At 39.6% G+C, this 15,421-nt stretch overlaps 1 protein-coding gene across 1 annotated transcript in view; it reads right to left on the reverse strand.

Annotated features, from left to right (window-relative positions):
* Positions 1–15,421, reverse strand: part of PHLPP1 (PH domain and leucine rich repeat protein phosphatase 1) — a 136,241-nt gene that overhangs the window by 44,415 nt on the left and 76,405 nt on the right. The window contains exon 4 of the mRNA XM_015617996.1: positions 1,875–2,041. Within this exon, the coding sequence (XP_015473482.1) occupies positions 1,875–2,041 (167 nt within the window). The remainder of the gene's footprint in view (positions 1–1,874; positions 2,042–15,421) is intronic.

Below are 15,421 nucleotides of genomic sequence, written 5' to 3' on the forward strand. Positions count from 1 at the left end.
CATTTACTCACTAGAGAACGGCTTGGGAATACACTCCAGGGTCAGTTCATGCTTTTGCTGTCGTAGGAAGGCAAAAGACAACCAACGGGGCATTGGTTTTCCTAACCCTCAGCAGGAACTACTGCTACTTCACAGAGCTCTTCCCACTGGCACTCAATGGAAACAGTGGCAACAGCTTCCTCCAACTGCTCACTGTCTGGGAAATGCCCTCTTTGCTGGGAGAAGATAAGGCTGAAGGACATCAAGCAGACAAAGGGAAACATCAAGGGCAGGAGCTTCTGATGCACCAACTCGGATACACCATAACAGGGCTGTAATCTAATTGGTTTTTTCCTCCAGAAGTTCCCAGACCTGCCTCGTGCCTTTTTGCCAAGCTCAAAGCAATGGAAGCACAGCGGACTCACTTACAGAATAGGACCAGCTCACAGAAGAATGAGAGACAATCAGTTTTGCACCACCTCAGCTATATGCCACTTCTCCAGATTCTCCTCATCTCAGAAGAATCTCAGGAAAAAGGAGAGTTATATTTTGCCACCTGAACTCTTTCATTCAGTCTTTTATGTTCAGGCTCATGTTAGAGAGAAAAAATGTAACGGTTTAGTAACTCTCAGCAAGACTCATCAGCTGTTCCTACATCCGCAATACCAAGAGAACACTGAACAGAAAATTAACATTGCCCATCACATTAATTATCAATGCTTTCTAATCCCAAACAAAATCAGTTGCAAGTACATGGACAAATCCAAGTCCATTCCAAACAATAATTAGCTGTAGGTACATGAACAAAGCATAATCAAGTATCTCATTTACAATTTCTGATATTTAAAAATGAAAAATTATAAGACATTAAAATAAGAGACACTGATTATTTGTCCACATTTATCATTAGCTTATGCCAATATTCTACTTGCTATCTGGAGACCTATAGTGACATTCACAGTCCAGTCAGAATTCCTCTCCAGACTGTGATCATAAGGTTTTGGAATAGCTGCCTGCTTTGTTTGTGAGGCAGACTTGCTGGGTTCATTCATCTTTCATTATGCCAAATTTTTTGTTTTTCCAAAATGAAATTGGAATGATATAAAAATACAACAGCCCGCATAATCCATCTTGCATTTTTCAGTTGTTTTTCAAAGAGGAAGGGATTTAGAAATGTGGTTTAAAACATTTTGTTTGAACAGGATCATCCACAAATATAATGCTGAGGTACTCTGCAATTCAGTTACCAGTGAAATTAAAATCACAGCTTTATATTCAGTATGGGAACATTCATCTTCGTGAACACAGAAAGCCTGCTGATTCCACAGAACACATACATTAAATCATTCAGAGCACCAATCATGCTGCTGTCTACCCCTTTGTTACATTCTCAGATGAGCTGCAGTGGAAAGAACTGGAAGGTCACAGATACTAAGAAAGAAGAATTAGGATTGGGCAGAGTAGAAAGAGGATAGGAACAAGACTAAATTCAAGAAATCAGGGCTTTCCTTGCTTGGGGCGGGAAAGTTAACAAAAAGCTTCTTCACTTGGTCACATGCAGTACTGTTCCTACCTAGAATGACTGCCTCTGATGGGCAGCTCACCAACTCATAATCACTCACACGAGTCAAAGGCTGAAGAACTACAGTCTGGCCTCAGTAGGCAGATAAAAACACATTATGAAAATTGCATTTTGGGCTGAAAATATCCTTCTATTTACAAGAAAAACATGAAGCTTTTTATGAAGGCCAGTCTGTTTCTAACACACAAAGTTAACTTCTGAATCATTACAGTCAGGCCAATGTTCCACAAGAGGAGGTAGTAAGTTTTAGGAAAGTTCCTGCAGATCATGGCTCCAAGGACAGAGGAAGAGTAGTAGAACCAGACCACTTTACCTTTGTAATTCACTAAGCGCTCTACTTGTAGATGGGCTGGGGTTTAGCCTCAGGAAATTCTGCTTTAAATTGAGATGAGTGAGGTCTTGGCTATAAAACAGGTTGGCAGGCAGGTGCTCCAGGCTGCAGCATGAAAGATCCACTGAGCTGATGCGTTGTGATGCAACCTGGAAGTCAAATACAACACCAATATATTAATACAGTAATAAAAAAAAGAACACTTCCTTTACCCCATGAGCACAAGATACACTTTTTTTAAGCACAGCAGAAGCCAGTGTTGGCATATAAAGCTGACCTAACAGTTTATATAATTGTTGCAAGTTATGCCATGATCTCTTTCTTGGCCTCCGTACTTAAACCAGGCCCACAGACAGCTAGTAGGGAGAAAAGAGCAAGGGTTCATCAAATTAATATGTGAAATTCATCCATTTACATTACGTTTCTGAAGATGTGCAATACTTTATAACCAAAAAAAAAAAAAAAGATATTTACCTTGAGGTTTAGTTTAGCACTGCCTCCTCCAAGTGAGTGGAAGTGAGGGGCTAGCAGTCATCACCACTGTCTTGGTTTCATACATCCAAGATGGGTATTAAATGACAGAAAAGTGTTATCCCATTTATACCTTACTAAAGAGAAAAAATAACCCAGCAGCAAATAACCAAGCACTCATTTATTCTTAATGAATTAGAAGACTGTCCAAAAGTGATAAAAAGGATGACAAAAACAAAATGAGATTTGGAGGCTTAACACTGTTTTCTAGAAAGAGGAAGGTAGGTAAAACAAACACAATCTAAAGAGGCAAAAAAAATCATACCACCTAGCTAGCATAGCTAGCATCAATCCACAGAGAGCTAAAGGCAAGTTCTTCAAGTAATGGTGAAACTGCCCCTTTCCATATCTCCAGGGTACACCTCCATGAACTGCATCTCCCTGTTTTACTTATTTACTAGACTTTACCAAAAATAAATAAAATATCACCAGCAAAATCAAAAACAACCCCAAGACTGCAATACCGAATGCTTGTATTTTCTGTCCAACGCTACTAAAAATGTTCCTTCATAAAGTAGTATCACAGACACGCTACATGGCAAATCACCACCACACAGTAATGCAAGGCAGTTGGGATGGTGGGCAAGGAAGGGGAGCCAAATGCCAGAAGAAGGAGAGGCATGGCTAAGCCAAAGGAAGAGAAGCAAAAAACTTCACCACTGTTTTAGACTAGACAACAATGCTCAAATGGTTATGGTGTCCCATCAGCTGTTCAAGCTAAAAGCAGCTATTGTTTTTCAGTGGCCTTTTATGAAGGGGTTCTGGAGGTAAAAAAAAAAAAAACAACTCATTAATGCATGGCAATGTAAGAGCTTCTCCACTCTGATGAAGGACACAGCACTCAACCTTCTGGGCAGAGATAAAGTCCCTGCCACAAACTGCTCTGAAACTAGAGGCATCAGGCTTTGAGGAGGTAAGCAAAGTAGCTTGCCACTAAAAGGAAGGCCACAGAAATTTTTTCCTCTCCAACACAAGCTACACAGGCCTTAGGATAAGTGGTTGCTATTATAAACACACAGCCATAAGCTTCAAGGGGAACAGACAGTGCAGTGTTTTTCTCCAACGCAACCGTTAATAATCCAGTCCTCCCACATCCATTAACACGGTTGAATTTTTGTTACTCAATTAGTTCAGTCCTTTTGTTACTGTAGCTAGTATTTTTCTTCCCCTTGTAGTATGAGACAAGAATTATTCATAGGCTATACTGAGCAGTCATCTCTGAATGCTGGGTATTCAATCTGTTTATGCCCAGTACTGTACAGTTCGGTTTACACTGCAAACACAAAAGATGAAAAACTGCTGACACCCGTTAAATTAAAAAGGAGGAATGTTTAATTTCAGGTGTAATGCTTTGTATACACCGTTGCTCCATCTCCAAACAACTACTTGTTTGGAATGTGATATGAACAGCAATAAGCAACTCAGCAGTGCTTAGCAAGGCGCATTACTCTAAAAATATCTCAAGAACCAGAAATGGTAACTCTGAGTGGGAATCGTGATAATGCAGCCAAACAAAATCAAATACACAAATTCTACCGTCGCCTCAGAAAAGGATACAAATCCTTTCTTAAAACTGTCAAACCCTGAGAAATAAATCTAGTTAAAAGTAATTTTGTTTTTACAGGTTGTATGTAACTGGTTATTTTTTGATTGGCTTGCTTTTTAAACTGAATGCTTTATTATTCAAAGCATTTAATTAATATTTTCAATAGTGCAAATTGATGCAATTGACAACTATTCAATGACACTTCTACTAGAGAGATAATTGTAAAAGTTAAAACCATATTTTAAAAGATGTTAGCTCTGGAATCAATTGTAATTTTATCAAAGTCTTTCTGTTACCAAACAGTACTCTAAGAATTAACTCCCAAATTTTTACGAAGAAGGCTCATATAAACACACATAGTTATTCTTACAGGCAGGGATAAGACTTTTCTCCTTTGATTGTTCAATACTGTTCTATAACAAATTCCTACAGAATAGAGCAACAAGATGAAAAACAAAGAAGAGTAACAAAGGAGAACATCATCGTAATACTTGCTTTCGTACACCAGCAATTTTCACCAGTTATTTCAAAGTTGAACATCGAAATTCTGAAATCATGTTGTTCTGCAATCAGTCTTGCAATTGCCTACAATTGGCTTAAACATAGCAAGACAGCGCATGCTTGAATTTGCTATTGTTTATTAAAAGCAAAGACTTCTTTTCCAAAAGAGGATACAGTTCCTTAATAAAGCACTGTGTTTCCCTGACTCACTGTAGAGAATCACTGCAGAGATAAGCTGATAAAGGGTGGGAAAATGCTGAGTAGAATATTCTTCACACTCAAAGAATAAAATGCATCTGGAGAAAAGGATATTATCTGCAGAAAGTCGTGTTTCAACTGGAAGAAAACAAAACCAAAACATTCCACTGTAAATAAATATCCCAACAAGTTATCTGGGCTGTGTTCAACACATCCACACTCCTACAAAAATCATGAAGAGTTGGTGTGGTAGGGATGCCAGAGGGAAAGGCTTTCTGGATATACAGAGAACCTGCATTAAGTGCTTATTATGGTTTGTTTGGCGTTTTCTTGTGGAAAGCTCAAGTATAGCTGTTTGAATTGCTATATGTACATATATAAAAATAAAACCACAAGCAATACAGTTCAAAACTTCACAGGCAGAAGCTGCCATAGCCCAAACCAATCCCTCTCAAATGTCTTCTCATCATACCCCAAACTGCACAGATGCTTCACACTCGAGTCACACGAAACCACCGCTGCATTTCCAGCACTAATAACACTGAGGAAATGGCTGGGCAAGGACCTTCTCAGAAGACAAGGTACATCACAAGCTTCCAGTGACAGAAGCTACATCAGGAGCTGCAGAGTCAATGCTTGTCTCTGCAAGACATGCAACATCTGACAACCATGCAGCTCAAACACAAAGCAAGATCTCACACTTTTTGAAGTCTGTTTTTCAGTTGGAACAGTTAATCATCAAAAAATAAAAATAAAAATTATTAAATATGCTGCTTTCTCCATTCCCTGGATGTGATTTTTAAATACTTTACAGTCTGTCATTGTGTTGCAATGTCCCCTACTTTAATACCAGAGGAGTAGTAATGGGAGAAGGCCACAGTGAATTTTGTAGATCAAACCACAAAGTCCATTGAAAGTTATTTTCTTTTTTTTCCAATTCCTGCTGCAACCTCAGTTATGCATCCTGGGCCTACACTGTTCTATTTTTTTTCAGTCTCCACATTAATGTGGCAAACTAACTGTAGTTTTGAAGAAGTGATACACAATGTAGCACATGTACTACAAAAAGCCCTGGGTCTACCCACTGCAAACACTAAAAACCTGTCATTGTGCTTTTAATTTTCCCACAGCAACAACAAAATGCAAATTTATTCTGCAAATACCACCACAAATAATGCTGCTGCAGAGTGCTCTCCCTCCATTGGGCAGTATGCCTTCTGCTCCTCCCCACCTGAGAGCTGCAGACATGCCAAAGAAAAAGGAAGCTCCCCAGTATGAAAACTCACTTCTATACATGTGTTACTTGTGCCACAATACACCTACAAATAAATACATCTATTAAAAAATGCCAGCAGTACCTCTGATGCCTAGATTCCAGGCAACACTTCAAATTAAAAAGATTTGCTGAAGTGCTTTGATTTTATTTTTTTCTTTACTTACTATTTTTTGAAAGGAAACAGTATTTCAAGACTTGTGAAATTGTGGTATGGGTTTACTGTAAATCTCTATCAGCTGGCAACAAAAATACAGAAAAATACTTTCATCAACAGATACTCTTGCTGCTTCTTGCTACACAGGGCTGAAAAACCACTTAGCTTTGTCCATCAGTATAATAACATCTCTGTCACTCAGCTATGCAACAAGACTGATTATTGTCTTTGTTTTAAAGCCTTGGCTATACTACAAAAATGATCTGCTGCTGACAATGGATGTCAGCAATAGGCACAGCTGAACCCAGCTGTATGGACAAACACAAGTCTTGTTTACGCAAGGACATCTTTTGGTGTGACCTGTGGTGTGAATTTAAACCAATGTAATTATGTCTTTTTCCTGTTTACCCTCATCCCATTCCCTATAGCTCTATTCAGATAAGAAATTACTGCTTAGGACTTCAACAAAACAGCCCACACTGTACAAGCAGCCAAATTCCCAGCCTGTTTGAACTGAGTTGACAGTGTTAAATTATACCTGCTGTAGACATGCAATACAAAGGCCATTTAATTTTTCTCCTTTAGGATTTGTTTTTAAACAGTTTGATAATCATCACATCCCACCAATGCCTGCATTAGCCTTAACCAAACAGTAGTACATTGTCTTCAAATACCTAAACTAACTTCCAGCAAACAGGTTCTCCTTACCTCAGAACTAACCTTGCTTCAAATCCTAATCCTTTCTAAACATCAAAGCCCTGCTCAGCAGAGAGGCCTCCCTCCACTGAGCTGAAGTCCACAGCCAGGAAGCTGAGGAACCTCAGCCACAGCCAAGAGCCAAGGTTTTCTTTAGCCTGGTAAACAATCTAATGCCAGAAAACTTAGTGAAGGGGAGGGGGGAATAAAACATTTGCTTTTTCTTTAAAGCCATATATTTTCATTTTTAAATGACAGCTGTTAAAATGGGTGCAGCCCAAGGATAAAAGGGTACTGGCTTTTCTGGCATCTCCTTTTTGTTTTCTTTCAAATGTTAAATTAGATACACACCAACTCAAGCTAAGGGCCTTGCACAGAAAATACAAAACCCAGCAAAGGGGTTTTTTTGAAACCCTGTCACTCAGATCCACAAACCTAACAGGCACTGCCACAGGTCGGAGTAGCAATTCCCTATTAAGACGTGGGGCAGAAGTGCATGCCAGTGTGGAAGCACTCACAGGGCACTCTCGCCACATCTCTCTGCAGGTGAAGCAGCTAAAAGCCTCTGGTACAAGTACCTCATGCCAGCAAGACTCAGGGGCACAAAAGTAATTTCAACTTGTCCCTTCTCCACTCTCCTTATCTCTGTACAAAGTTTTATAAACAAACAGGTCACTTTACTTTTGGCCTTTGTGCAAACCTCTAACAACTGAAAACAGCATTAGCAAACGTGTCTGGGGAGGGGGAAATGTGAAGGGGATTAACAAGAAGTTGGGCTCCCTTACTTTTCATGATAGGAACTAGAAAAAAATTCATAGATGTGAAAGCTGGTGTCCCAAGTTTACCATAAAGATCTTGACAGCAAGAATTTGACAAAAAAGGTGACATTCATCATCTCTCATTTGGAAATGCTGGGTAGTATCTGAAGGCATAATTATGTTCCTCCTGGAGGAAAAGGACTCTTCTTTTAGAGATCAGGTACTGGTATCACTATTACCCAGGGAATGATATCAACTCTGTAGCTGGTAGTCACACTGGGATGCTCACACTAAGATCCCTGCAAGGACAAGGCTTAAGATGTAACTTAAGTAACAGTAATTAGCTATAGTATTAAGCTACTTATAATTCAGACATGTGAATCTCCATTTGGTGGAGCAAGGCATATTAACACCCTTAGAACAGCTTGACTGAAAATAATTAATTTGTAAATACTGCCAAAGAGGTGGCAGTCTCAAAAAAATTAAGAAGAACAACCCTTTTTCTTCTTACTTCTGTTAGATTTATTTTTTAACAAGGACAAGCTTGCTGTACTGCCAAACATGCAGACTTTGCAATGAGCAGCCCTGCAGCAAGGACTTTCTTTCAGCATTAGAAAATCATGCAGCAGATCCTCATGGAAGCAGTGCTAAGGCACATAAAATACACTAAATGCAAATCATGCCTGGCCAGTCTGGAGGCCTTTTAATGTTAGAGACTGCAACAGTCAGCAAGGGAAGACCAAACAATGTCATCCACCCAGACTTCTCTAAGGCCTTCAACACAGTCCCACACAAAATTCTTATCTCCAAACCATAAGGACATGGATTTGAAGGGTGGACTGTTCAGCAGATAAGGAATTGCTGGATAGATGCAGCCAAAGTTGTGATTCACAGCTCTCTGTCAGGTGGAGGCTGGTGGAGGGTTGTGTCCCTCAGGATCACAGGTCTTGTGTTTAGTGCTCTTTAATATCTTTACCAGTGATATAGTAAGATCAAGTACACCCTCAGCAAGCTCACAGATGACACAAAAGAAGGAAGAGATGCCATTCAAAAGGGACCTGGATGAACTTGAAAAGTGGGCCCACAAGAACTCATGAAGTTAAAGAAGTCCAAGTCCCAGGAGCTCAGGAGCTGCACCTGGGTCAGGAAGCGACCCCAAACATAAATATGGACTGGTAGAAGTCATCACTGAGAGCTGCCTTGTGGAGGGGGACTTGGGGGTTCTGGTGGATGAAAAGCCAGACGAGCCAACAATGCACACTCACAGCCAAGAGGGCCCACTACAGGCTGGGCTGCATGAAAAGAGATATGGCCAGGAGGGCAAGGGAGATGATTCTCCCCTTCTACTCTGCGCCCTTACGAGACCCCACCTGGAGTGCTGCATCCAGATCTAAGGTCTCTAGCACAGTGAAGATGTGAACTTTTTAAAGCATGTCCAGAGGAAGACCACAAAGATAATCCAAGGTTGCTCAGAGACACTGCGGGATGCCCCATCCCTGGAAGCGTTCAAGGTCAGATTGTATGGGGCTTTGAGCAACCTGTTCTACTGGAAGGTGTACCTGCCCAAGGTGGGGATTTTGAGACTAGATAATCTTTCAGGTCTCTTCCAACTTGAACCATTCTATGACATACTACAGATTTCAGACTCTTGACAGTAGGACTTGCATTGGAAGTCTGCTTGTCAGTCTCCCCAGCCACACATGGATAGGGTAGTAGGGGGTTTTTTGTTTGTGTTAAGCAAGAGATTATGCTAGGCCCTCAATTTCTGATCTAGGTTCTTTGACACAGTTGTATCATACAGATTCATTCTACAATGAAATTAACTCTTTTCATGCCATTATTCCACTGTAACTCAGAAGGACCTTCTCACACAAGTATTTTGTAATACAAATAATTATGGATATAGCTCTATTGTCCTGTGGCCTAAAACTGGTCTCCAGCACTCATTCCTCTTCTCCTTAGAGACTCTAATCCTTCTCTACTGATTACAGAAGAGGCCTAAGGAGAGTAACTGTCCCTGAAGTTAGGTTTTGCTAATAATTCCTCTCCTTTCTTCCTTGCTCCTAGACCTTGCTTGGAAAGGCTTTCAGTGTTACAGCCATTCAGTTTCAAGACCAAGTCCATTATCACCTTACACATACCAAAAAAACGTGCAATATGTCAGTCCCTGCAATCCCCTCTCATCTTACCGGATGTGCTCACTGTGGACACTTGGTTCCCCTGTGCTTCATTATGCGCAGCATTACATCCATTCTCCCACTCGTTTCTACTCTTCTGCTTCCAGAGATTAATGAAAACACTTTGGGATCATTCTGGATTGAACATACCTTTAAAGGTAACATATGCAACACCTCACTGAGCTTCCAGGTGATGCTTTCCTGCATTTATGCAAGAGCTCCACACATTAAGCTTCAATAATACTAGAATCTGATTTAGAGGCTTCAAAAGACAGTACCTGAGTGCTATTCCAGATGTGTGGGCGATAGCTAGTTTTCTGTTCTCACTATTGGCTGCAATACTTCAATAACATCATCATTAACTGAAGGCAGCAAGCCCAAAACAAGAACCACAGACTCAAAATTCCAGCAAAAGAAAAAAAAAAAAATCAGGGAAACTATTTCTCTGAAACACAAATGAAGAGCTTTAGAATCAGCTCTTTACTAAGTTACACTTAAAAAACATTACTTTAGAATCAGCTGAACTATTTAGACATGCAAAATTAATCAGCTGAGACAAAATAGCAGGCTTCCCTCCTGAACCATCACTACACTGATTGACTACACTGAAACACACCCAGAAGTTAATTTCCAAAATGTTCAACTAACCTCTAATAACAAAAGGCACAAAAGAATAGGCTTTGCAGGGAAAGAGGAGGAATACTTTCAAGTGTTATCATCAAAAGAGCAACAAAACTGGCTTCAAGTTTGTTTTCCCCAATCTTCTGCTTTCACACTTGAGATGATAAGAAGCCACCAACAGGAAGAATGACCAGATATGACTTCAGAGCAAAGGTCCAAGTACTGAAGATTCCGCACACAGAGAAAAGAGGAAGTCAAGTTCTGCATGGAAACCAGTTTGTTTATGTTTGAGTACTTGCAATCACCACCAAAAGGAAGCTGTGGGTTTATTTTTAGGGATCTATTTTTAGCAAAAGCATTATCTCAACATTGTCATTTTATGGTATTAGAGGAAAAAAGGTTTCCTTGTACTAAACTTAGAGTCATCATATTTCCTGTAAGTAAAAACCAGCTCAAAAAAAAGACCCACTGAAAAATGAGAAAAGCTTTCTGGGTTCTCTTTTCTTGACTAGATGTCAAATCAACTTTTCCAACAGGCTAATGGGTGCTTAGTATCAAGTGTGAAGAAACCCCAATTGTTATTCCCAAAGAAATCAAGCTTTCGTTACAGGCTATTGTCAAAAGATGCCCACTGATGCTGGCAGTTCACTAGACTAATTTTTAGGTCATATTAGAATAAAGACTCATTTTCCAGCCTCCAAGCTCAAGTGGCATAAGAAACAAACCAACTACTTCATGGTTACCTTCTCAGTGACCAACCAGCATGTTCCTGACTTCCGATCTGTCCCGAATACACAAAAAAAACAGGCAGTCCAGAATGACAATGATACACTCAAACACATATACTACAGTTAAAAGGAAATGTCATAAACTCCTAAGTGCAACACAAATAGTCTGCTTCACACATGCTTCACATGACACAGTCATTCCCTGTAGAATGACCACAGGTGATAACCAACAGCGAAAGGTAAAAGCAAAAATACTCATCTAGAAATTCAAATTGCATGGAAAGGAAAGTTCTCCACAATATTCCTCCAGAAGAAGGTAATCCATTGCTTAGGGGGCTTAATACACACTTAGAGAGGAGACAGTGCATCCAGTGAAATAGAAGTACAGAAGCATTATCAGCACTGTAACAAGTAACATCCCAAATAACTTAAAATAAACTACTTTATGCTTGTGTGTGGTTTTACCCTACACTCACCATTGGTGCTGCTCTGTGATCAAAGCTCTGCAAAAAGGTATTCTGAACCTGCTTTGACCAGTAAGCATTAGAAAAGCCTGTCCCTAATGCCTCCAGAAACAACTGAAGCTTGGTAATAAAAATCACTGCCGTGATGAACTCTGTGAAGACAGCTCATTACAGTATCCAGAAATACATATGAAATAGGTCAATCACCTAGAGGGCAAGCCAAAGCAAATGTAGGGCTAAGTTAACCATGAGACTAGTGGATTCAAGCCTTCTTTATAGACTGGAAACTGTATTTTGTATTAAAAAGCTCTGCAAAGTCTGTGTTCCAAAATGAAGCTGGTGTGAACAGCTCACACAACTTCTCCTGGTTGACTATGGCTGACAGGAGAAAGCTAAACGCTAATATCTGAGAGTGTCTGAAATAAAGATAAAGCTATATGCATAAGTGGATATGCCTTATTTCCCATCACTTTAATTAATGAGCAGAATCTTACGTGCTGAAGGAAAAAGAAATCCCATGATTAATGATATATCCCTATCTCAAAGGTGGATGAAGCACAACTGAAAAGCTCACTGCATTTCCTCAGCAGTTTCTGCAAAACACATCCAAAAGCTAATCATCTTGGTCTCCTATTTTGGAAATATTTTTGCAAAACTGCAGTCAAGGTCAGGAATTAATTTCTATATTCTGTAGGATTTATATATATAAATGTGCTCTGTAGCACAAAGTATGTGGTCAGAACTCAAACCTTTTCATCAGATTAAGTATCAGAGTTAGAGATTAGCTCTGTCTTCTTTACAGGACTCACACTCCCCTTTTACAAGGGTCTCTACACAATTGTCAAATTTGTACTGTAAAAATAATTAGAAGGCTGAGGCGGACGCTCAGAACTAGATAGCTTTAGAGAAAAAAAAAGTGAAAAGCAAAACCAATACTTTTGTACTGCTGCTTCAGGTAGATCTCAACACAAGTTGAGGAAAGATGGAGACTACAGCTGTAGAGGCTCCTGCATTACTTACTTGTATAATGTAAGCTAAATTCTAATCTGTTCTTATCTTCTGCTAGCTTCACAGTGGAAATAATTGTATGAAGAGATCATTCTGCACTGACATGAAAGGAAGAAGGCCAACATGGCAGCATGCCCTTCTCAGTTCAATTTGCTATTCTTGCTATTTTTACCATGTTTTAAACATAATGTACACTGACATCATCATTTAGTCTCTCCTTTTTCACAGGCTACGGTTGTTTGGAACACCACACACTTCCACTACAGACTTTAACACAGAGCTGACTGAAACAGGGAAAGGAAAGTATAAGAGCACACAGGAGAAAATTCTTAGATTTCATAGGTTTTTAAATCCTATTTTTGGACATTTCTTGTATTTTCAACAGCAGGCCTCTTCAGTGTGTAGGACTTAAGCCCCACACAATAACTTATTCACTGCCACAGCTGTCCAACTCTGGTCGATGGTGTGCAGACACACAAAGCTCTGGGCCTGTACATCTCTCCCTACCTACACAGACATGCACTATCTACAGCCCTTGTCCCTCATCGTCTCTCTTCCTCTACCTACCCCATTGAACCAAGCACCAGAGCAGGAAACCATTGTCACATGGAGCTGTTGACACACATCCTGCTCTCCTGCAGCCAGGAGGGGACAAGTTCTGTGGGCTCAGATAACTCATCCCAGCCATGCCCAGTGGGACACACTATTTCCAAGAAGATAAAATTCTGTAATGCATCCTGGCATAACCTCTGCAATACTGATTTCCAAAGAAGATCTTGACATCCTATTTCAACTTGGGACATAGAGGACTGCTAATCCTTTTATACTCTAGCCAAACCATCCATGTCATGAATTGTGTCACAGGCAACATTCACAACAAAAATTTCACACATTGAAAAATGGTTAGGTTTAGCTGTTAGAAGCATCAAACAGCAGACCACATCCCAAATAAAAGCCTCACAACAGCAAGTCCCACCACTCCCTAACACCATATGCATAACACCTCTCTCTCTTCTACATTAAAGCTGTAGCTTTTTAGCTTTTGGAAATGCCAAATGAGGAACATCATCCCCACTATTAAACAGAGTTCTTTGTCCTGTCCTTCTGCACTTGACATTCAAGTAGCAAACAGTGGCAGATTAGCTGTGCAAGTAATTGTGACAGTTCCAGAACCATGATGACAACCTTATGCAGACAAAATTCTTTAAAGCTGTGAAGATGTTCCTTTCCTTCCCCTCTGCTCCCCCTTCCCAGTTGCATAAGCTTATTTTTCAACATTTGGCAAGAGAACGAATGCATTAGATCACAAAGGACCAAATCTGTTGCTGTTGTTTTCCTTTTAAGCTTCCTTAATTAGGCCTCCAGTTTTTGGAAAGTAAAAGGAAAGAAATGCACTGTGGTATAGAACTATCAATATTAACGAACAAGACACATCTCCAGCTTTTAAAAATATTCTGTTTGAGGCTAAATCAGAGTATCTAAAAGTGACCTATTTGGAACAAGTATGTCATCAAGTTCGATATTTAGGTCAGTTTTTGTGCAATAATTCTAGTCTGTCCTGAAAACAGTTCTCTTCACCTCAGGACATGTACATATAGGAAAACCAATCCTAACAACCTATTCACCTTCCTAAAATTTATGGAGGCAGAGCACGAGAGCTGTCTTGGCTATGATAGATTCCACGGTTAGAATGAACCTGATTATACAGGAGCGATGCTTATTTTTAATTAAATTGAACCCCAGTCTCCACAAACATGAATTCAAATCTTTTCAAGCATACACATATTTATTGCAGGAGTGATGCGCTAGGATTTGTCTCATTCTGAAACACCACTAAAAAGTCAACACTGCCAATATTCTGTGGGGAGAAAGACTGCAGAGCAAGCATTCTTTGCAAGTCTCCTTTCAAGATTGAGCTTGTTATTTAAAAGTTAAAATAACATCATCTTCTAGCTCTTATGAAGTATACAGAAGACAGACATGAAAATTTTTTCATAGTTAAAAACTGAATTGAGCAATTTTAATGAAATATTTTACCAGGGATTTCCTTCTGAATAAGAATTTATAATTAAAGCTTTCATTACACTAAGAAAGGATCAGAAGCCTAGTACATACCAGAAGAAGAACTACTCTGATGAGCTACCACCGAATGTAAGTTAACACAAATGTCACTTTCAGAACAAATGCCATTAAACAACATCTATATTTAAAATACAGTCTTAAATATTATTCATAGCAATTCACAAAAGTGCAAATACTATATACATTATGAGTATTAGGAAAGAATCTGTAAGCACCATGTGACCTAGCCCACAGCAAGCAACTAGAAGCTAAGTTTCAGAGCCATAATACCTCCGTTCCTAAATTTGCTTGCTTTTTGAAACACAGTATTTTCCTGGTTAGCATGAATATTTCAGCAGCTTTGAACTTGATTCGTTTCCAAACACCTGAGGCAGAATACCTCATATAAATGTTGGGGGGTTTTCCTAGCATAAGAAAATTAGTTTGCCTGAACTACAGAGCTGAAGATTCAACTTCCATCATTTCTTTATACATGTAAATCAGGTGTGGTGCACCTTACAATTAAGCACTTTGACACAAACAGCACCAGCTGGAAGAAATCTGAGTTACTTCTGCAGCATTACTAGTTTCCCTGTTTCTGTTCTTCAGAAACAGTGTCACTGTGCAGCACTTCCCACACAACTGCCTTGCATACAATCATGCTTGTCTCTGTTTTTCAGTCTCAGGACAGGAACCCCAAACATCAAAAAAACAACTTGAAGTGGCAAAGTACTGTTTGAAAACCCATGAATGCAGAATGCCAAGTTTCATGTTTGGGGGCTGGGAAGTTGGAGAAAATGCCTTTATTTT

This window comes from Parus major, chromosome 2 (genome assembly GCF_001522545.3).
Source record: "Parus major isolate Abel chromosome 2, Parus_major1.1, whole genome shotgun sequence".
NCBI lineage: Eukaryota > Metazoa > Chordata > Aves > Passeriformes > Paridae > Parus > Parus major.